The sequence below is a fragment of the Lepidochelys olivacea genome (genome assembly GCF_965140295.1).
Source record: "Lepidochelys olivacea isolate rLepOli2 genome assembly, chromosome: 7".
Lineage (NCBI taxonomy): Eukaryota > Metazoa > Chordata > Testudines > Cheloniidae > Lepidochelys > Lepidochelys olivacea.
In genome coordinates, this window is record NC_140417.1 from 47,084,023 (window position 1) to 47,104,764 (window position 20,742).

Genomic DNA, 20,742 nt, shown 5'->3' on the forward strand with positions numbered 1-20,742 from the left:
CCCTAGCTTTTTAATCCCTCCAAAGTCTCCTCTGGGTTTGTCTCGAGCAACTGCTCCAGTGCAAGGCTTGCTGTCCTCCCAGCACCTGCTATTCTCACAGCAGGCTTCTTCCAGTTTACTTTGAAAGAGAAATCCTTTTAAACTTCTAGCTCCAAGGTCTGTGCTGGTGATGGGCTACTTCTGCAATGACAGAGTGAAAAGGCCATTTCCCCAAGATGTGCAATAAATGTGTGGGCCTGACCTTTTTCCTAGTTGTATAACGGGTGTGTTCAGAGTCCCCTAGTGTTGTACAACGGGTGTGCTCAGGGTCTCCGGGTGTCGTAGTAGGGCGGGTGTGCTCAGGGTCTCCGGGTGTCGTAGTAGGGCGGGTGTGCTCAGGGTCTCCGGGTGTCGTAGTAGGGCGGGTGTGCTCAGGGTCTCCTGGTGTCCCAGGGCGGGTGTGCTCAGGGTCTCCTGGTGTCCTAGGGCGGGTGTGCTCAGGGTCTCCTGGTGTCCTAGGGCAGGTGTGCTCAGGACTGTAAGGGGTTGACAGCAAGCCTTTAAATTGTCCCTGCGGTGATGGTGCCATCGTGTGGTCGTTTGAAAGATGGGTGCTTTCTTGGAACACCCTCCGTCTCTATTCTTTCCTCGGCTCCCTCGCCAATACTCCCGAGGTCAGATGCTCCTCTCGTGGCCTGGGCAGCGATGAGCGTCCCCTGGCTTTAACTGCCTGCCAGCGCCTAGGTTCCAGTTCTCAGACCCCGTCTGCCCGGCGGAGATCGGGGCCCGATTTTCAGAAGGGCCGGGCTCCCATTCAGGTACGCGGCGGGGGTTGGGATGGCAAACTGGCAAGCGCCGTGCCCAGCCCTGGCCGTCAGCGCCGCGGTGGGAGCTGCTGGGCACCGCGCTCCGAAGCCTGCGCGTTCCCAGGGCCCGATTTTCAGAAGCTAGGTGCGGGCGCAGGGCAAGGGGCGAGCGCGCCGCGCGGCGGGACATCGGGCTCTTGGGGGGATGGACCGGGGCAGGCTGGCCCCTGGCTGGGCTCGGGAACCCACGCCATGGGCTGGCGGGGTGACCCCCACCTTCTCCGCGCCTCCCGGTGGGGGACCCGCCGCCAGCGCCATGCGCCCGGAGATGGGGGCCTGGCGAAGCCCCTGCACCCCGGGGACTTATCTCACGCTGCCGTCGGCCTGACAGCCGCGGCCGGGACTTATCTCCCGCCACTTCCTCTCTCCGGACGCCTGCGCCGTGGGTCGCGCCGCGATGACGCACGGGGCTGGGGGGCGTGGCCGGAGGCGGATGGGCGTGTGGGGCCCGAACGTCCGGGCAGCGGAGCGGGGAGGGGCTGGACATGGCGCTGGCTGAGGCCCGGCCCGGGGGACGATGAATAAGGGCTGGCTGGAGCTGGAGAGCGACCCCGGTGAGGCGCGGGAGGGCCGGGCAGGACTATGCGGGGGCACAGGGGTCGTGGGGATCCATGGGGGCTCGGGGGGCTCGCCAAGGGGAGGACCGGTGGCGAAGGGCAGGGGGTGGGGGATGAGCAGCTTTCCCCCAGGCGGGCCAGGAGCCCGTCAGACAGTTAAAGAAAAGGGCTGAGGCCCCCCGAGTGCCTGGGCCCCTCTCTGGTGAACGCCTAGGTCCTGGCCTCCACCCGCAGGGTGCAGGCTGGTGCACGTCCCTGGGCATCGCTGGTAGACTCCAGCTCTCTGGGGGGTCCAGAAAATAGCTCCGAGCCAAGGCTGCGAGATGGGCTCCCAGAAATGGAGGGTTGGCGTGGGGCCAGGATTCAAAACCCCAGGAGTGTACTGAAACGGTCACTTTAACTTGCAGTTGATCCAGGCATCTTTAGATGGCTCAGGACGGTAGGTGGATGAGCGAGCCATCAGGCTGCGAACACTGAGGGCATTCCCCACTGTTCTGTGTTGTGATAAAATTATACCAGCGCTTAGGTCAGTGTAATTGATGTCACTCAGGGGGTGGTTTATTCACACCCCCGAGCGACAAAAGTTATGCCAGCAATTGTCCGTGTAGACATGGTCTAAGGGATGGTATCCTTTCAATTCATCATCATCACGTATTGCATCAGCTGCATGATTACTTTGCTGTGACTCAACACTATTCTTCCTCCCCACTGAGGATTCTTGGGAAGATGGAGAGGGAACTTGGGGTCTTCAGGCCATTTGCTTTGAGTTATGTGCCCTGTACTGGTAGCTTCCCCTTCAGAACTTCTAATCTAAAAAGCTCCTGCCCCCGGATGCTGAAGTAACTGCTGAATGCATGAAGTGAAATGAAAGTGATTTTAGAGGTTGCAGATAAATCAGAAGCAAAATGTATGAAGTCAAGACTAGCCTCATCTGCCTACATTGAGCCCTCGCATTGGACTACATGTTCTTGAAGAACAGCCTGGGAGACGTAACGTATCCAGTGTTGTGGCACAAAAGATGGTCAGACTAGCTGATTTGGTGGTCTGCTATGGCCGTAAATTCTATGCGTACATCTACACTGCAGCTGGGAGGTGTAATTCAGACTGCTGCGTGACTGCGGCAGCACCAGTGGCGGCTTGGGCTAGCTGCCTAAATACAATCCCTTCGAGGTTTTAGGTATGTACTCGACTGGCTAGCCCGCGTGGGTATGTCTAGCTAAGCTGGGAATTACCCTGCCCAGCTGCAGTGTAGACATACTCTTAGGGCTTGTCTACACTGGCAGTTACCAGCACTGTAACTTACTCACTCAGGGGTGTGAAAAAACACCCCCCTGAGCTCGGCAAATTGAAGCGCTGTAAAGTGCCAGTGTAAACAGTGCCCCAGCGCTGGGAGCTACACCCCTCGTGGAGGTGTTTTTTTTTTAGAGCTCTGGGAGAGCTCTCTCTCAGCGCTGCGCTGCGACTGCAAAAGACGCATTAAAGCTCTGCCAATGTAGACTAGCCCTTAGAGTCTATGAGGAGAAAGGCCTCCCCGTGTGCTCCAGGGCTTGCGTTCCTCAGGGCTGAGTTACAGAAACTGGGGAATTCTTAGCTCAGTTTTGTTCTTATAGTTCTGTCTGCAGCCCTGAGCACTGTTTATATATAGACCAAAGACCCCCTAAGTCCTGGCTCCTGTCCTGTCCTGTTGTTGGACAGAGACATGCAAATATTGCCCTGCAAATAAACCTGAGGCTGTGGTGTGGAGTTCATCTTTTATATTGTGTGCTCAGATGAGCTTTGCTGTAGTTGATATGCCATAACTTTTATCTCTTGTGGTTTCAAGGAGAGAATCCTTTTATTAGGCTAGGACATCGTATTAATGTATGTACTACAGTTCTATTACTTTTTTGGCCTTGAATCATTCTTGTAGTTCTTCTCTGAATTCTTTCCAGTTTTTCAACATCCTTTTAAAGTATGGACACCAGAACAGAACATAGTAGTCCATGAATGGTCTCTTTGATGTCATATAGAGATGCAGTAACACCTCCCTACATCTACTTCATATTCCCCCTCCTTAAACACCTGAGGTTCACGTTAGCCTTCTTAGCTACAGCATCACACTGGCAACTCATGTTTGATTGGCTGTTTACCATACCCCATAGTCTTGGTGTCATGGCATTCCAGGATATAGTCTCTCATCTTGTACACGTGGGAAACAAGTTTTCTAGCAGCTGGACCTAGCCTATGGTACTCATTCCCACAAGATATAAGAATGAAGACACGTCTCATAGCTCTCGGATTTAACTGGCAAACTCATTTCTTTGACCTAGCTTTCCCATAATAAGTTATTCTTCTATTTTCATACAAATATAAATAAATAAAATATCCTATAAATGAATTAAACTCCTAAAGAGAGAGATGATTTCTCTTTTTAAATGCTTGGGAGGCTCCTACCATGATGGAATCCTATTACTTCCTAGATAGTTTGGTGGCAGTAGTGGGTCAATACCTTGACATGTAGGTGCCCTCTCCACCACCAGGGCTGAGCAGGAAGATCAGGTGGGGAAGGTGGTCTCCTAAAAATGCTAAACCCCAGATATTTTAAAAATCTCTATTCAGGCAGCATGAGCCAGGAAGCCACTCAGGTAAGAACTAAGGGGCAGTGTCTAGGTCAGGAGGAAAGTTGTAGTGAAAACAATTAAGGCTTGTTATGGTGCATTTTATTACAGTTCCAAACTTATAGTTTCCTTCAAAATTTGCCATGGGAGCCCTACAGCACTAGTCAGAGGTAAGGGGCAGAAGATTTTCTGTCTGCCTTCTATGTAGCCGCATGAACTTCTCAGCCAGAAGTAATCTCTCTGTTTTGTTCCTCTTCAGGTCTCTTCACCCTGTTAGTAGAGGATTTTGGTGAGTACAAGAGCTTTTCTGCAAGATTGGTTTCATCTCTGACATGGGCTCTGGCTCCCTTCTGCTGGTCTCGTCACACTGATTCCTGCTCTCTTTTTTTGTAGGAGTTAAAGGGGTGCAGGTTGAGGAGATCTATGATCTACAAAGCAAATGCCAGGGGTAAGTTACTGACTCAGCAGCATGACTTGCTGAAGTAGATTTAATCAAGCAAAAACTTCTCAGGGCACGTCTACACAGAGTAGTAACACAGACTATGGGGGTGTGATTTCTAAAGGCACTGATATGTTGGCATTAATTGGTTTTGTAGACCCTACTGCGCACTAAAAGTTACCTGTTTCACATTAATGCAGTGCTGTTCAGTATGAAGTTAATATGTACTAGGGAGCTTTTAGTTCGCACCAGATGTTAGTGTGTTTTAGCAATCACATCCCCGTAGTCCACCTGTAGACATTCCCTGAGAGTCTGGGAGTTCCCCTCGAGCAGTTCTGAAGGGCCTGCTTGTCACTATCAGATTTCTACAGTGGTTCATGTCCTAGACACTTAACAGGGAAGTTCTGAAAAGTATTTGGTCAGACTTGGGAGGTAGGATGTGTGATCAGTCTTCCTGCTTGGTCAGGAGGACGTGGAAGGAGGAGGAGTGAGTTAACCCATGGCAGTGCTGTGGAATGGGGACTCCAGGCTGGTACCAGAATAACAGTATGTATAGAGAAAGATCCTGCAGGGTCACAGGGGATGGATTTCAGGACTTTAGTATTCTTTGTCTTCTCTACTGGCAGAGGCAATTTCAAATCTGCAAACAGTGGCTTGATGGTTAGAAATAAAGTCACCTAAAGTCAGTAAAGCATCTAAGAGTGAGCCACCAGGGCGCTCCCATGAAGCTAATGCCACACCCTGCACAAAAACATTACAATGCAAACCTAGTGTAGAACAGTATGAAATACTGGGTCATCTGATGACGACCCGACTACACTGCGGGACACTGCGAGGCATCCCTCTCCTGTTTTGAGCAGGGGGTTGGACTAGATGACCTCCTGAGGTCTCTTCCAACCCTGATATTCTATGATTCCCCGGAGAGTGTGTAACTTCCCCACTCCATAGGGTCTCCTTATTACTGTACTGTGGGTTTCCATTAAATCACAAAGATTACAGACTTGGGTGCTCTCTGAGATGCCTGGCTTGAGTATCAGACTAGGATGATTTAATTGGGGATTGGTCCTGCTTTTGAGCAGGGGGTTGGACTAGATGACCTCCTGAGCTCCCTTCCAACCCTGATATTCTATGATAATCAGCTGGAGTGTGGGGAACAAGGACAGCGGTGGCACTTCCCAGTAGGATGGAGGTTGGCTTTAATGCCTCTCCTTTTTTCCCCCCACAAATTGTGGTTTAGCCTGAAAACGCCTCTGGTGCTTGACTGACTGGAGCGGCACAGTTCATGTTGATGGAAACCCTTCTAAACTGGCTCAGCTGCTAAATCCACCCCCATTGCATTTCTTTCCCTGCCAGCCCAGTGTACGGGTTCATCTTCCTCTTCAAATGGATCGAAGAGCGCCGGTCCCGCCGGAAGGTCTCCACCCTGGTGGATGAGACATCTGTGATTGACGATGACATTGTCAATAATATGTTCTTTGCTCATCAGGTAGGTTGGCTGGGAGTGGAGGGCGAGGGGTGTCTCAGGACGCCGCTGGGGGTGAGTGGGCAGTGAGGAAGCTTTTATAAAGTGGTATAATCTGTAGCTACCCAAAATGTGGAAGACTTTGGAAGGAATGGTCAATAGGTATATAGTAGTTACCCCGGTTGGTAGAAAGCATGGTTCTGTGGGGACGGTACACTTAGCCTATCGCTGATCACTAGTCCTTGTCCCAACTTGTGTTTGGTTTTTATGTTAGTCACCCAGGTGTATTTTGGGACATAATGAAGGCATCAGCTATCTGAGGGGCAGTTGGGAATGGGGACTGAACAACAGAGATTGGGAGATTTGGGAGTCCTGGACAGTGGGGATATGTGAAACTAACACTTTCCCTGGATCACTCCTTAACACATGGCTGTTAGGAAAGGCTGGAGGACTTACTAAGGGCTATGGCGTCTCTTCGGAGCCCAGAATGCTGTGCACAAGGCATGTAGCCTGCCCTGGAGAAAGGGATCAGGAGTTTAGCCAACACTGTGGTCTTGCAGAGCATTGACTGATGTGTTTGGAGGTGAATCGGGGGGGGGTGTCACAGCATTTTGGAAGAAGGAAGCTTGAACAAGTGCAACTCCAGCCCCCAAATGTTCTGGAACTGCATTCTCCCATGGTGTCATGTTTTCTGTAGACTTTAATAAATGGCTGTATGTCTAGCTTCTTCCCTTGTCTGCTCCAGGACCTTGCAACAGGCTGGAGGGGTTGAGAGAATCCAAGTCAGCTGTTACAGCAGAGGTCCAGTCAATCTGCACCAGGTCTGGCCTTTGCTGTGAACAGCTGCTCAGAGGGGTATGGTGTGACTGACCGGGACAGGGGTTGTGTTGGTCAGTAGTGCTCCAGGCAGCTGTTGTGCTATTTTTCGGCACCAGCTACTGCAGGGTGCTGGGTAACTCCCAGGTGGTGATGCTGAAGTATCATCCTGTTTCTGTTGTTTAACTTGGTCTATTTGCCCTGTAGCTGATTCCCAATTCCTGTGCCACCCATGCCCTGTTGAGTGTCCTCCTGAACTGCAGCAATGTAGACCTGGGGCTGACGCTGAGTCGCATGAAGGATTTCACCAAGGGGTTCAGCCCAGAGGTATGGGGTGGCCTGGGGCGGTGGGGCTTTGGGGGAGCATCTGAGGGCTGCGCCTTGCTATGGGGATCCTGCTCCTTTCCTGTGAGGTTTTTGTAAAGGGATGGCTCCTTAGCTAGTCATGCCCTCACCCAAGCTTCTTGTCTCATTCCTCCCCACTTGTTGTTACGTTCTTCCTAATCCTTTCTCCTTACTTCACCCTTTAGTCTATCTCCTTTGCTCTTGCCTAGCTCTGTGCTGTCCCCTAGGTCTGCAATATTCTCCATACCCTCTTTAGCCAAGCACCCACCTCTTCAAATACTTCCTCCTTCCTTCCCCACAGTAATGCCCTTGGCCGCCTACTCTGGAACTGGTACTGTGTCTTTACCTTGGGTTTGTCTCTCCAGGGTATGATCCATTCTTGTAAAGCCCTGTGTAAATCTGTTAATGAGATGCCCATAGATGAGGGAGGCGTTTCCAGAGACATGGACTAGAGGTGCTGAGTTGAGGGATTCCAGCTATCGCATCCCTCCACCTCAGGGATTTTTATAGTCTCCCTTTGCTTTTTGCAGAGTAAAGGCTATGCCATTGGGAACGCTCCGGAGCTGGCCAAGGCCCATAACAGCCATGCCAGGTGAGTGTGGATGTCCCCAGCAGCTCTGCTCCCTGAGGGAAGGGTGGTTGCTGCTGCACTGACCTCTCGGATGTGTTGCCTTTGCAGGCCAGAACCCCGGCACCTGCCGGAAAAGCAGAATGGAATCAGCGCTGTGCGGACCATGGAGGCTTTTCACTTTGTCAGTTATGTTCCCATCAAGGGGCGGCTCTTTGAGCTGGACGGGCTGAAGGTCTATCCCATCGACCATGGTAAGAAGCCCCAGCACCCACAGCCACAGGGATGTCTAGAAAAGACCTTGCCTGTGTGTGACCTTAGGACGTGACACTTGCTGTTTATGTTTCTTTGGTTTGCTGGAGCACATGCAGTGACCACTTGCATCACACCTGACATCTCGTTAGGCTCATTGAATTGACCTTCCCGATGGGCATCTCTGTCTGGCCCTGGGACCAGTCCTATTCAACGTATTCCTCAATGATCTGGAAAAGGGTAATCAGTGAAATAGCAAAATTTGCAGATGATACAAAACTACTCAAGATGATTAAGTCCAAAGCAGACTGTGAAAAGTTACGAAGGGATCCCACAAAACTGGGTGACTAGGCAACAAAATGGCAGATGAAATTTCAGTGTTGATAAATGCAAAGTAATGCACATTGAAAAACATAATGACAACTATACATATAAAATGATGGGCTCTAAATTAGCTGTTACCACTCGAGAGAGATCTTGGAGTCATTGTGGATAGTTCTCGGAAAACATCCACTCAATGTGCCCCAGCAGTCAAAAAAGCTAACAGAATGTTGGGAATCATTAAGAAAGTGTTAGATAAGAAGACAGAAAATATCATATTGCCTCCATATCAATCCCTGGTATGCCCCCATCTTGAATACTGCTTGCAGATGTGGTTGCCCCATCTCAAAAAAGAGATGATATTGCAATTGGAAAAAAGTTCAGAAAAGGGCAACAAAAATGATTAGGGGTATGGAACAACTTCCATGTGAGGAGAGATTAATAAGACAGAGACTTTTCAGCTTGAAAAAGAGACGACTAAAGGGGGGGGAGGGATACAATAGAGGTCTATAAAATCATGACTGGTGTGGAGAAAGTAAATAAGGAAGTGTTATTACTCCTTCTCGTAACACAAGAACTAGGGGTTACCAAATGAAATTAATAGGCAGCAGGTTTAAAACAAACAAAAGGAAGGTATTTCTTCAAACAACGCAGAGTTGTGAAGATGATGTTGTGAAGGCCAAGACTGTAACAGGGTTCAAAAAAGAACTAGATAAGTTCATGGAGGATAAGTTCATCAAAGGCTATTAGCCAGGACGGGCAAGGATGGTGTCCCTAGCCTTTGTTTGCCAGAAGCTGGGAATGGGCAACGGGATGGATCACTTGATGATTACCTGTTCTGTTCATTCCCTCTGGGGAACCTGGCCACTGTCGGAAGACAGGATACTGGGCTAGATGGACCTTTGATCTGACTCAGTATGTCTGTTCTTATGTTGTGAGGATCTAAATCTGTTTCCTTTCAATGGGTCAAGCTTTGGGCTTTTTGACTCCAGACATGTTCCCATTCAGGAAATCATAACTACCTCTGCACTCTTCAGCTAGACCAAGGTTTCAAGGGAGGGAATCTCCTGGCGGAAGGACCGATGTGCAATCTATCCTGTGAATGGCAAGCATATTCTGTGTGTGTCTTGTTTGCGTCTCTGGTTCACCCATACAAATCCCAGACCCAACTGTTGTGGGAGGGCAGAGCAGGAGATGATGCGTTGTATATAGCCGTATGCAGCAGAATCGAGCCCTGTTGCATAGACTGGGTAAAGTGAGCCCAAGACAGGATTGATATAGTCTTAGAGACGGGAGTGGGTCCCTATTCCTGGCATGACTTGCTGATGGAATGGACTATTCAGAAGATGCTACTCATCTGTGTGAATTGCTGGACCCAGGCAGCGTAGTTGCTGTGCCGGCCCAGTCTGAGTTGGGGATCTTGGCCTGCTTTACTGACGTGCTTTCTCTTGTTTTCCCAGGACCTTGGGCCGAGGATGAAGAGTGGACAGACAAAGCCAGGAGAGTGATCATGGAGCGAATTGGCCTGGCCACAGCAGGGTAAATGCCCAGATGAGCTCGGGGGGTGGGCTTTCCCTCGACACACCTTGGTGTTTGTTTTACAGTGTGACAGCTCAGGGGTGCATTTTAGCAAATAGCAAACTTTTCAGACCTGGATTACTGGGCCCCACGTAGAGGAGAGAGGGTTACTCAGATAGCGCCGTAGGAGCATGCGATGCTTCTCATGTGTAACCCGTTTTGTCTCTTCTGCAATCTGACTAGTTGTCTGAAGAGGCAGAGAAATTGTTCGCTCATTGCAACATCACATTTCTCCGAATAGCGCTGCAGCCAATCAGAATGCAGGAGAAGGGATGGTAACAGTGGATCTTCACTTGCACAGATCCCTAGTCATAGCAACAATGGAGACCAGTTAGGTGCCTTTTGCTTGACCCTGTTATTGAATTGGGCCTCTTAGGAAGCTTGCAGAGGGGCCCAGCTGTGATCTCAGAGCACCCACAAATGCTGCAGCGTGAGGGCCCAGCACGAGGGTCTGTGTAACTTATGCTCTCGATTACTCAGAAAGTTGTTTAGCAGCCACTGGGTTTCCATGTGTGGGAATGTCCTGGCGGGCTCATTGTCCCTGACTGCTGTAGGACAGACAATGATTGTCTGTGATGTGATGTCAGAGCGCCTCCTTGTGAATGAGGGACCCCTGAAGTGAATGTTCTGATGCCCATCCTGGGAACAAAAAACCACTCTTCTCCCAGAAGTGTCTGTGACAAGAATGAATGGAGGCTGGCCTTCCCTCCATTGCCATCTGCCTTAGGAGAGACCTCTGGGCTAACGAAGGAGTGCCCTGGCTGCTGTGTGGCTCAGGAGGTGGGACCAAGTAACCCAAACCTCACGGATTCTGCAGTAGCCCATGCGTGCGCTGTGCCACCATGCAGCATGAGTGCTTTACACTCTTCCCAATGTGCTGCTGCTTGGATGAATTGTTATGGCTTTGTAACTACCTACCTTGGGCCTTACATGATTCCGCTCAGGGTAGTGTCTGACGCTCCCCAGCACCTTGGGGTGGAGGGAAGGGGGGTCTCCGCTTTCAGGAGGGGAACCGCAGTAGTGCAGAGAGGTGAAGTGATTTGGCTAAAAGTCATACTAGAAATCAATAGGAGAGGCAGGCAATGAACCTTACTCCCAAGTGTAAGAATGTCCCTTCCTCCTAGTCACAACTTTTGTGACCCAAACTGTGGTGGTCAAAATTTGGTAGGGTTTTGTCCTCCATACAAGCTGAGTTTTGATTGCCCCGCAGCTGGCTCTCTGAAAGTAACAGCCCCAGGCTCCCACCCCTGCAGTGCAGTAAGGATGTACCTGCTGGGGCAGGTTAGCAGGGGCCATGTTGTGAAGCACAGATGAGGTAACCTGTGACTTATCTGACTTGAAATCATCAATTTGTTCCCAAATACTCACTGACAACCAATTGGCAGGGCTGTATGTTAAGGAATCTCCTACCCAGCTAGCAACACGGTTGGAGCCCTGCTCGTCCAGTTGGGTTCCTTGTGCCTCATTTATAGGGGAGCACAAATGGAGGAAGGTCTGAGGCACGTGGCATAAAAGTCACGTAATGTGCATGACTGTGTCTCTTCTCACACTGTGATAAAGTTAACCGCCCGCTGTTCTTCTGGATGCTGTGAAGCTGTTCTAGTTGCCTCATGGAATGCTGTGTGGACTATGAGTATATTGGTTTAACCTGCATTGCTGTCTGGGATCTGCTGTTGCGTGCTGGTGGCATCCAAATGCCCATCAGCGGTTTGTTGGGGCAGCTCCTTCCTCTGGCTGAGCCAAGACTAACTTGCTGGGTGTGGTTTGCCTCAGGGAGCCGTACCATGACATCCGTTTCAACCTGATGGCGGTGGTGCCTGACCGGAGGATGAAATACGAATCTAAGCTGCACATCCTGAAGATGAACAGGCAGACTGTACTGGAGGCTCTACAGCAGGTAGGAATGGGTGAGCCAGCTGAACAAATGAGCTGGGTTTGCCATCAGCCTGTAATTTCTGGCTTCTTGAGGCACTGCCCGGCCCTGCTTTCTCTCTCACTCCAGCCTGTGGGCAGCTTGGCTCCTAGGACATGTGGGAGGAGCACCTTCAGTCACCCCTTGCCCGTGGTAGGTACCATGCTCTATGCCTCCATCCTGTAGCTGAGCTCAGTGTAGTCCCATGTGGCTGCTTTCCCTGCATAGGCTTTCAGTGCCTTGCCCTGCACTTCCCAGGGTTTGCTCTATTGACCATTTAGCCCCATGGTCATCACTTCTAACCTGGTGGTGTTCCAGCAGGGCAAGCGGCCAGCTGATTCTACTTCCTTTCCTGGCTGCACATGGGTGCTGGGAATTTGGCTCAGCAGTGCGGGTTCATCTGCTTCCCTCCCTTAGCCCTGTGACTTGCATGACTGGTCCTGAGAAGCATCTGGTTCAACAGTCAGGTGCGGATTGTCTTTTGCTTTCAAGCTTATCCGGATAACTCAGCCGGAGCTGATTCAGACCCAAAAGTCCCAGGAGTCTCAGCCGGCTGAGGAGTCCAAGCCAGCCAGCAGCAAGGCCTGTCTGGCACTGGAGACGAGCAGAGCGCAGCTGGCCCCGGAGAGCTCGCACCCAGGTATGGGACTCGCTCTGCCGGGATGATAGTCCTGGCACAAAGGCACCCAGCTGTGGCTAGATAACTTGACTCTGGAGTACTGGGTCCCTCCGTGGAATAGGGAGGAGCAGTGCTGGCTTGGCCTTCATTGTTCTGCTCCTAAATACAGCTGCGCATGCTGTCCCAGGGCCTCGGGGCATGGATTTACTCTGGTCTATACCCCCCAGGCCTGGATTCAGCATTTGCTGGCCGATGCCCTGCTGCTGGTAGGGATGCAACTACAGAATTTGAGAAAGGCAGAACTTACGCCATGCTTCTTATTGCTTTTGGCAGAATATTGGGCTGGAGAGGGGCACAAAAGCTCAACTGTTGTTGTGGGACAGGAAAGAGGTGAAGCAGAGCATCTAGAATCAAAGGAGCTCAAGTCCGTCAGGAAAAGCTTTTCTTTGATATAGGGTGTATGTGTTACAGAGAGCACTGAGGACTCTACCAGCCAGGGCCACCCTGCCTCCGCACAGAGCCTGTCCAACAAATCCAAACTGGTAGCAAAGCCATCTGGGAGCTGCATCAACGGGGCTCCCGCAAACCCCAATCCCATTGTGCAGAGACTCCCAGCCTTCTTGGATAACCACAACTATGCCAAGTCGCCCATGCAGGTACGTGAGGCCTGGCCTTTCTTCCAGTTGGGGGCTGCAGGCCAGAGAGAGCCAGTTTTCTATGCTGTGCCTCTTAAGCTTCATGAATGAAGTCTTGGGGAAACTTTCTACCCCTCTGGATCCAGCAGCTGACTCCACCAGAGTCCAGGGTGGGGTTCCACAGAGCCCCAGGTCTGTCTGGAGGTCTATAGCACTTCCACAGTTCCTTACGAATGAATACAGGCAAAGCAGGTTGTATACACCTTAGAGAACAAGACACAAATGGAGTTGGGCGCTCTGTTTTCACTGATCTGTTAAAAGGTATCTCTTACGCTGTCCCCTCTGGGGATGCATTTCTGGGTTTTTAGCCTGTTCTGGATTTACGTGACCAGATAAACTATGCTCTAGGCACGTTTGTTACACCTTGTTTCTGTGGGGAAATGGAGGCCAAAGCACTGAGCCTTGGGATCTTTGGTCCTGAGCTTTGATGGGTTCAGTTCTATGTTGAGATCATGTTCGGCTGGACCTTGAAGAGCCCCAGGGCGATTCTGGTCAGCATAGGGGGTGGGGGTGAGAGCCCAGGAGCGAATCTCTGAATTCCTTCCCCGAGAAAGGGGCTACCCCTGGGCTGCGGTTAGGGATGTGGCGCAGCCAGCCTCAGGCCTGCGTTGAAATGTCTTTGCCCCATTTCCAAGGAGGGCTGACTGCATGTGATCCCCTGCCCAGGATGGGCCCTTCAGGCAGCGAACGGGTGTGTTTTGCAGGAAGAGGAGGACCTTGCAGCGGGCGTGGGCCGTAGCCGGGTTCCGGTCCGCCAGCACTACTCCGATGATGAGGATGACTATGAGGAGGAGGAGGAGGAGGAAGTTTGTAACACTGCCCCTGCCATCAGGTAATGGATGGAGCTGAGATCTCAGGCTGCTGGGAGCGTAAGACCTTGCTTTTGCTTAAGCAGAGCGTGCCACCAGCAGGGGGCGAACTTCCCCCCCCACCCTTGAGTTCCCTAGTGCAGACAAGTGAGGCGGAGGATGCCCTAGGGAAGTGTTTCACCAGGTAGATGACCAGTCGCTCCAGCCAACCAAGATCTCCTGTGTTGGCTGGGTGCGAAGGCAGCCCTGGCAGATGGAGTGCTTGCAGCGGGGCTGTCCTGAGCACAGACTGGCTTGCGAAAGAGGCCCTGCGGGATATTCATCCAGCCCTGGTCAGTTGATCTCTTCATCTAGTCTGTGTTTAAACCACACCTTGCTGGGGGTTATCTCCAAGTGTGCCTCACTGAGTCAGCTCATACCAGCCTCCTGCAGCGTGCTGCGCTCCTGGGGCACTGTGGCGGGGGATCGTGGCAGGGTGGGGACTAGCGCTCTTACTTGGCTGTAAAGGAGGCCAGTGCTGTGCTTGAACGATGTTCAAGTTTCAGGAATGTATAGGGGAAGGATGATCTTGCCTGGGGCTTACATACAAATTTTCAAGGCTCAACTAATTTTGGGTGCACAACTGGAGGCACCTGAGCCCTGGCTCCCCGTTGCCCTTCATCTTGTAGAGTCACTTACCCACTGGGCATTGGGGTATGAAACGCTCCCATTCTGAATCCGGATCCCGGAGCCTGTCTGTCAGGGCTGGGAGCCCCCAGAGCTCCCATTGATGTCAGTGACAAGTGCAGGTGTCCAGCCACTCTGAGAATTGGGCCCTTTGGGGTGACAAGGTGAGCACTCCGAATTCGTCGATGGCTTTGAAAGCTTTGCGTTGGGCCCCATCCATGAAATCCGGATGATGGTGTTTGAAAGGTGTTGGGAGGCTAAATCCATGATTTGTGGAGGCATTTGAGATTCTCAGAGGGAAGGGAGCAGAGAAGTGCGAAGTGTTATTTGCATGGTGGAAATGGCTTATGGTGTGTTCCAAACCGGTGACGCTGTAAATGAGACGGAATGACATTGTGACCGGCCCATTGCATTGCGAATCAGTGATGCCTCCCTGGAGCGGGAAAGTGAAAAAACAGATTCTGGCCTTGTCTACGCTTAAAATAGAGCTTCAGTGTAGACACTACCTACATTGATGGGAGAGGTTCTCCCGTCAACCTAACTCTGGCTACGCTGGGGGTTAGTTGGTTTAACTGCGTCGCCCGGGGTGTGGATTTTCACATAGTTAAACCAACCTACTTTCCTAGTGTAGACTAGGCCTTCTGTGTGTGAGTCCACACTGCCGCTGTCGTTGTTTGTAGAGCGCTGAGTAGGTCCCTACCCTGAGCTGCTAACACTCCTGTTCCCATGTCGGACGCTTTAGAGCCTGAAAGCTGAGCTGATCAGTCTGTCTTTAGGAAGCCCTCAGCTGTGCGGGGCAAAGCACTTAATGACCTTTCCAGTCATGTGAGCGGTGATGTTTCCTCCATTTCCCCAGCTTGCCATGTTCCACTGGACCGGGCTCGGAGTGATGTGAACTCCTGGAGGTGCTTCAAGCATTGCTTCTGTATTCTTTGTCCTAGCTAATGGCCTGTGAGTGCTGGGGGCTATAACATGTCGGCTGTTCCCAGCTGTTGGGATGCCGGACCTGGTGCCGCCTGTCGCTTCTCCTTGCTATGTGTGCTTGATCTCCTATTCTGTGTCCTTGGGCAGGTATAAGAGGAAGGGGCAGGGGAAGCAGGAGCTTGTGGCCGGGGCAGCAGACAGCCAGCTCTCAGTCCTCCAGCCTAACACCATCAACGTTCTGGCGGAGAAACTCAAGGAGTCCCAGAAGGACCTTTCCATCCCCCTCTCCATCAAGACTGGGAGTGGGGGCGCCACCGTAGCTGTGGTTGCCCATTCACAGCCCTCCCCCACACCCAGCAACGAGAGCACGGACACTGCCTCAGAGATCGGCAGCGCCTTCAACTCCCCGCTGCGCTCCCCGATCCGTTCGGCTAACCCTACCCGGCCCTCCAGCCCCGTCACCTCCCACATCTCCAAGGTGCTCTTTGGGGAGGAGGACAGCCTGCTGCGCGTGGACTGTATGCGGTACAACCGGGCTGTGAGGGACCTGGGGCCCATCATCAGCACCGGCCTGCTGTGCCTCACCGAGGAAGGGGTGTTTTGCCCTCTTGCCATCACAGGTAGGTGGTGGGGAGGACCACAGTCATTCTGAGTGGGAGATGAGGGACCCAGCGCTCTCCCATGGCTGTAGGCTGAAGTGAAAGACCTCAGTTCTGCCGTAGGTGAGAGGGCAGGATGCTGGGCCCTCAGATGACCAGGAAGGGATGGAATGTTGCTTCTATCTGGATGCCGAGGTTGGGGGCAGCATGTCCCTTGGCGCAGGGAGCAGGTGTTAGCACATGGCCATGGTACCTAACTCTTTCTTTCCTGGTGTGCTCAGACGATGGGAAAAGCTCCCCTCTCTCCAGCAAGCAAAGAGAAGAGGCCCAATCTGCTGTCAGAGTGGACGAGAAGGAGGCAAGCGAGCCAAGTGACAGTAAAGAGAAGATTGCTCTCTGCAGGCCCAGCGATCACCCTTGCGGGGAGAAGTATTCTCCCAAAGTGAGTGTCCTGCCAGTTCTGCTCTGAGCGAGGCAGCAGATCCATGGAGCCAGGGTCCTGCTTTACCGGCTGGGGGCACAGCCTCTCTGCCAGAGGCCTCAGGAGCTGGTTTCTGCGGGCAGGTAGCAAGTGCAGTCATTGGAGTAACCATTGTGTGCCAGGAGTCAGGTTTCTTTGCAGCCTGCTCCTTGCAGTTTGGTCTCTGTGGAAGCTCCTGCCTGTGCTTTAACCCCAGTCTTTCAGTCCACCAGCCTTGCCACCTTTATTCCCTTAAATTGGTACTGGTGAAAGGTGCTGGCCTGCGAGCCATGGACGCTGAGCCTGTTTATCTCCCAAGCTAGCAGCACCGGTGCAGCTACTGCACCCTGACCTCCTGAGGTGTCGCTGTCCATCTCTGGGAATGGGAGGGCAGGCCAGGCTTTGCCACTCGCTTCATCACAGGGACACGTGTCTGCTAGGAACTGGGCCAAGTCCACCAGCTGATTTCATACAGTGCCCAAGTGTCTGTTGGCTGCTTACTGCCCCTCCTAGAGGTGAAGAGCTGTGTGTGCTGTTGCCAGTGCCTTGCGCCATCCTGGCACCTGTGCTGTGCTCTTGCTCCTCAGACCCTGACGTGCTGGGACTTCCCATGCGAGATCCGCCACGCTGACTGCCTGGGCTCTTGGCAGTCCCAGACTCTATTGCAGTTAAATGGAACTGCATCGATCCCTTAGGACTGCTTCTAATGCTGCAGTCCAGCAAAGCCCTGTGGCTTGTGAGAGGAGCCCTTTCCGTCTGTTAGTTGGAAGACAGGGCTTGGTATTTGCACGCCTTGCTGTGTCAACAGCTCCCAAGCCTGCATTTCCCCCTGCTTGGGGCAACGTGGCTTGAAGCTGCGTGGCTGGTTCACTGGTTGTACTGATGTAGGGAGGCTGCTTGGCTGTGGTGGCAGCAGGTGTTACGGGAGGTCTTCCCTGCACATTCTCCCTGGCACTGAGCTGCAGCAGGGACAGGGTGAGTCATGTTCTCTCTGCTTGGCTCTGCCAGGAGCTGCTGGCACTGCTGAAGTGCGTGGAAGCTGAGATTGTGAACTATGAGGCCTGCCTGAAGGAGGAGGTGGAGAAGAGGAAAAAATTCAAGGTGCGCTGGCTGATTGCTTATTTGGGTCCCTTAGGAGGCTAAACCAAGCTACAGCCCCAGGTGAAATGCTCTTTGCACTGGCATATAGAGAGAGGACTTCTTTAGATAAGCCCTGGGGAGAGGAAGGAATGGTCTCTGCCACCCTTCTCCTTTCAGCTAGGAAGGCTTCCTGACCAAGATGACAAAGTCTGGTCAGGACAAACAAACTGCCTGAGTGGCATAAAAAACTTTGGGGATGCTGAATGAGCAGCGCAACTGAACTGAGGCTGAAACCTGCCTGGCTGCGTAGCAGAATTCCTCCACTAGTTTTGATCTCTACTGCACTTCCCTGAGGGCACATGGCTTACCGTATAGGTCTGCAAAATAGAACTGGAGCAAATCTCTCCTTGCCTGACAATCCCCTTTAGATACTCCTTGGATACAGCCACCTTGACTGTGTTTTTCCCTGATCCCTCCTGTCTCAGCCCATCAATACAGGCAGGAGTCACGAGCTGGGTTTGGGGTGTTAGCTTAGAACCCAAACCAGCCAAGAGCTGACCCCAGGCTCCTGTCTCTAGGGATGGGTTCAGGTTCTGGGCTCTGTTGGCTGACTGCTCCGGGAAAGTAGCTGTTCACCTTGAGTTTTCTCTTCCTCCACCTCTTTGCAGATAGATGACCAGAGAAGAACCCACAACTATGATGAGTTCATCTGCACCTTTATCTCCATGCTGGCTCAGGAAGGTGAGGCTGGCTGCTTCCTTGCAATGCGGGTGTGGGGAGGCTTGGAGCTGCTTGGTTTCACAACCCCTTGGAAGTGGCATGCCCACTTGCCTGTCTGAAGACAGGGAGTTGCTGAAGGGTTGCCCTGTTGTCGCACTTCACTGGAGCACATCAGCTGCTTCTGCTGGGGATCCTATCACACTGCTGCCACATTGAAAGGTCCACTCGAGACTAACTCATGGTCTCTTGGCAGGAGAAAGGCCCTGAGCAAGGGAGCAAGCATGGGGGCTGACATTCCTACACCTCCCTGGAAAGCATGGGCCTTTTGCTCTGGTACCTGAGGACTTTCTGTCCTAGAATGAACTGGGAAGCCAGTATCCAGGGTCTCCAGCTTAGAAAGGGTCAAGATTAAGCTGCTGGTATAGGAATCCTAAAACTGGGCTGGGGCTGTTATGTAAGGGGTTAGATGAACTCACTAGGGACAATGTGGTGTCAGGTGTCTACGTTCCACCCTGGAAGGTGGCTGAGAGACTTCTGAGCCAGTTCACCAGTGTGTCTGCTCTCCCTTGCAGGAATGCTGGCCAGCCTCGTGGAGCAGAACATCTCTGTCCGCAGACGCCAAGGAGTCAGCATTGGGCGTCTCCACAAGCAGAGGAAGCCGGATCGCCGGAAACGCTCCCGTCCGTATAAAGCCAAGCGCCAGTAGTGGCATCCTTGTGGTCAAGAGGGGGAGCGGAACTCTGCGCCCACATGGCTCGTGCTAGCATCTACAAGCACTCGGCTGGACCAGTCGCCCTGTGCCCAGGGGAGATGGACCCAACAAGAACCCTGGGACTGGGTCCTTTCTGCTCATGTCCTCAGTGGTGTTGGGAATAGAGGTGGAGGTTTCAAACAGAATTTGGATTTTATCAGCCCCAGCCTGGGCACCCTGGGAATGGGCACTCCGTGCAGCAGTGAAGGGCAGGTTCCAGTGTCAGAGTGCTATAGAGGCACTTGGATCTACTAGGCAAGTGTTCCAGGCTGCTCTGCATACTCCATGGCATTCTAGCCCAGGACTGATGGAAAGGCAGCTGCAGTTGGTATGATGATGCTGATGGGTGTCTGTGCTGGCCACCTCGCATCATCCAGGCCTTCAGTGCTACACTGCTCTGGGACATTGATATCAATTTTCTATTTCACAAATGTTTATTTTGTGGTTCTGACCAATGTTGCCAGCATCCTCCCTGAGTATAGCTGGCTCCCTGATGGCCTATTCTGGGCCATCTGTGGTCTCTAGTGACATGCCTGAGCTGCTGCTGTCCTTGTGTTAGTCATGCTAGGCTGCTCACCTCTGAGCGTGCCTTCTGGGGGTGAGCGCTGTGTATCTCTCTGTCTGTAGCCCATCACCTGCTGGGTGTGGTAGGATTTCCCCTGAAGCTGTCCCATGTTTACCCACTGTTCCTGCTCTTGCTGGGCTGGCTTGGCCCAGCCACACTCCTTTGGTCATGGGTTCCAGCTGTGATGGAGATCTCTGCAGTCACCTGCTTGTGCTGCCGGTGCAGCACTCAGCCTAAGTGACTTCACGGCAAGGCAGCCACTGGAGGAAGCTCTAGTTCCTGAGCTGGTGTCATTCCATGCTGAGATTAGGCCCTCGCTGCACCATGCTTCAGCCCCAGAGGGAAGGGCTGCAGGGGCAGCCTTTGTTTAATGGCCTTCCACTAACTTCAGTGCCTAACTCAAAACAAACCATGAAGCAGCTGGGCAGGAACCCTTAGTGAAACACACCAAACCCTTTCACAGCGTTTCTTCTCAGGCAGGGATGTCTGGCCTTTGAAGGGCTTATCCCTGGAAACAGTTTTAAAAAGAGGGCTGCGGTGGAGAGCTAGCTCTGCCCCAGTCACCGGCATGAAGAATTGCTGCTATGCCTATTTAAACAGAAGCCAGGGTGCTGCAGGTGAGGTGGAAGCACCAGAAGGAGCTAATGCCCATAGCTGCTCTCCCCTCTGCCCAAGGCTGGACTCTGGCTCATGCCTGCCTGAGTGACAGTTTTCTCACACAGGAGCTAGGTTACCTTTTTATACTGTCACAGACTGATAGGCAGGTACGCCTATCCCCCCAGTGACCACTGCTGAAAGAGGGTTTCTCCTCTCCAGCCCCAGCAGCAGCGTTCAGGCTTGTCTCTTGAAGGGAACACTGGGGCTTGAGTACCTCCCCTTGAATGGCTGGCCTGGCAGCTAGCCCCTGCCTCCTGCCAGGGAAGGGCAGAGGACGGGGGTGATGCAGGTGAAAGCAGACCTCCCTCAGGGAAGAACTGGATTGACCAAGTATCCCAGTTTGTACAGAGCTTGACTGTCGAATGAAACCATTGCTGGTCCTTGTTGAGGGTAAGATCCCTCGGTCTCTGGCTGTGTCTAATATCATATGCTGTAAATAGCAGCCCTGTTGGAAAGAATAAAGCTGTCCCATAGCACATGGCTGTTTTGGGAAGGGATGGTTAAC

General features: G+C 52.4%; 1 protein-coding gene across 2 annotated transcripts; it reads left to right on the top strand.

The window, feature by feature from the left end:
* Positions 1–20,713, top strand: BAP1 (BRCA1 associated deubiquitinase 1). Of its 2 annotated transcripts, none has more exons than XM_084633897.1 (17): positions 1–797; positions 4,259–4,288; positions 4,393–4,447; positions 5,792–5,924; positions 6,924–7,043; positions 7,592–7,653; positions 7,741–7,883; positions 9,663–9,741; positions 11,554–11,677; positions 12,185–12,332; positions 12,783–12,967; positions 13,711–13,838; positions 15,553–16,025; positions 16,286–16,446; positions 17,473–17,565; positions 18,213–18,285; positions 18,837–20,713. In XM_084633897.1, the coding sequence occupies exons 4-17, from the start codon at positions 5,907–5,909 to the stop codon at positions 18,968–18,970; spliced, it is 1,941 nt and encodes a 646-aa protein (XP_084490023.1). In that variant the 5' UTR covers positions 1–797; positions 4,259–4,288; positions 4,393–4,447; positions 5,792–5,906; the 3' UTR covers positions 18,971–20,713. The 2 variants fall into 2 exon arrangements, with proteins under 2 accessions (XP_084490023.1, XP_084490022.1); XM_084633896.1 differs by lacking the exon at positions 1–797 and adding an exon at positions 1,301–1,399.
* The last annotated feature ends 29 nt before the right edge of the window (positions 20,714–20,742 follow it).

Excerpts from the sequence above, each read along its gene's own strand:
- BAP1 (XM_084633896.1), top strand. The coding sequence starts at position 1,363 with ATGAATAAGGGCTGGCTGGAGCTGGAGAGCGACCCCG. Across the intron at positions 1,400-4,258 it reads GGAGCTGGAGAGCGACCCCG|GTCTCTTCACCCTGTTAGTA; the intron begins GTGAGGCGCGGG and ends GTTCCTCTTCAG. Across the intron at positions 4,448-5,791 it reads CTACAAAGCAAATGCCAGGG|CCCAGTGTACGGGTTCATCT; the intron begins GTAAGTTACTGA and ends TTTCCCTGCCAG.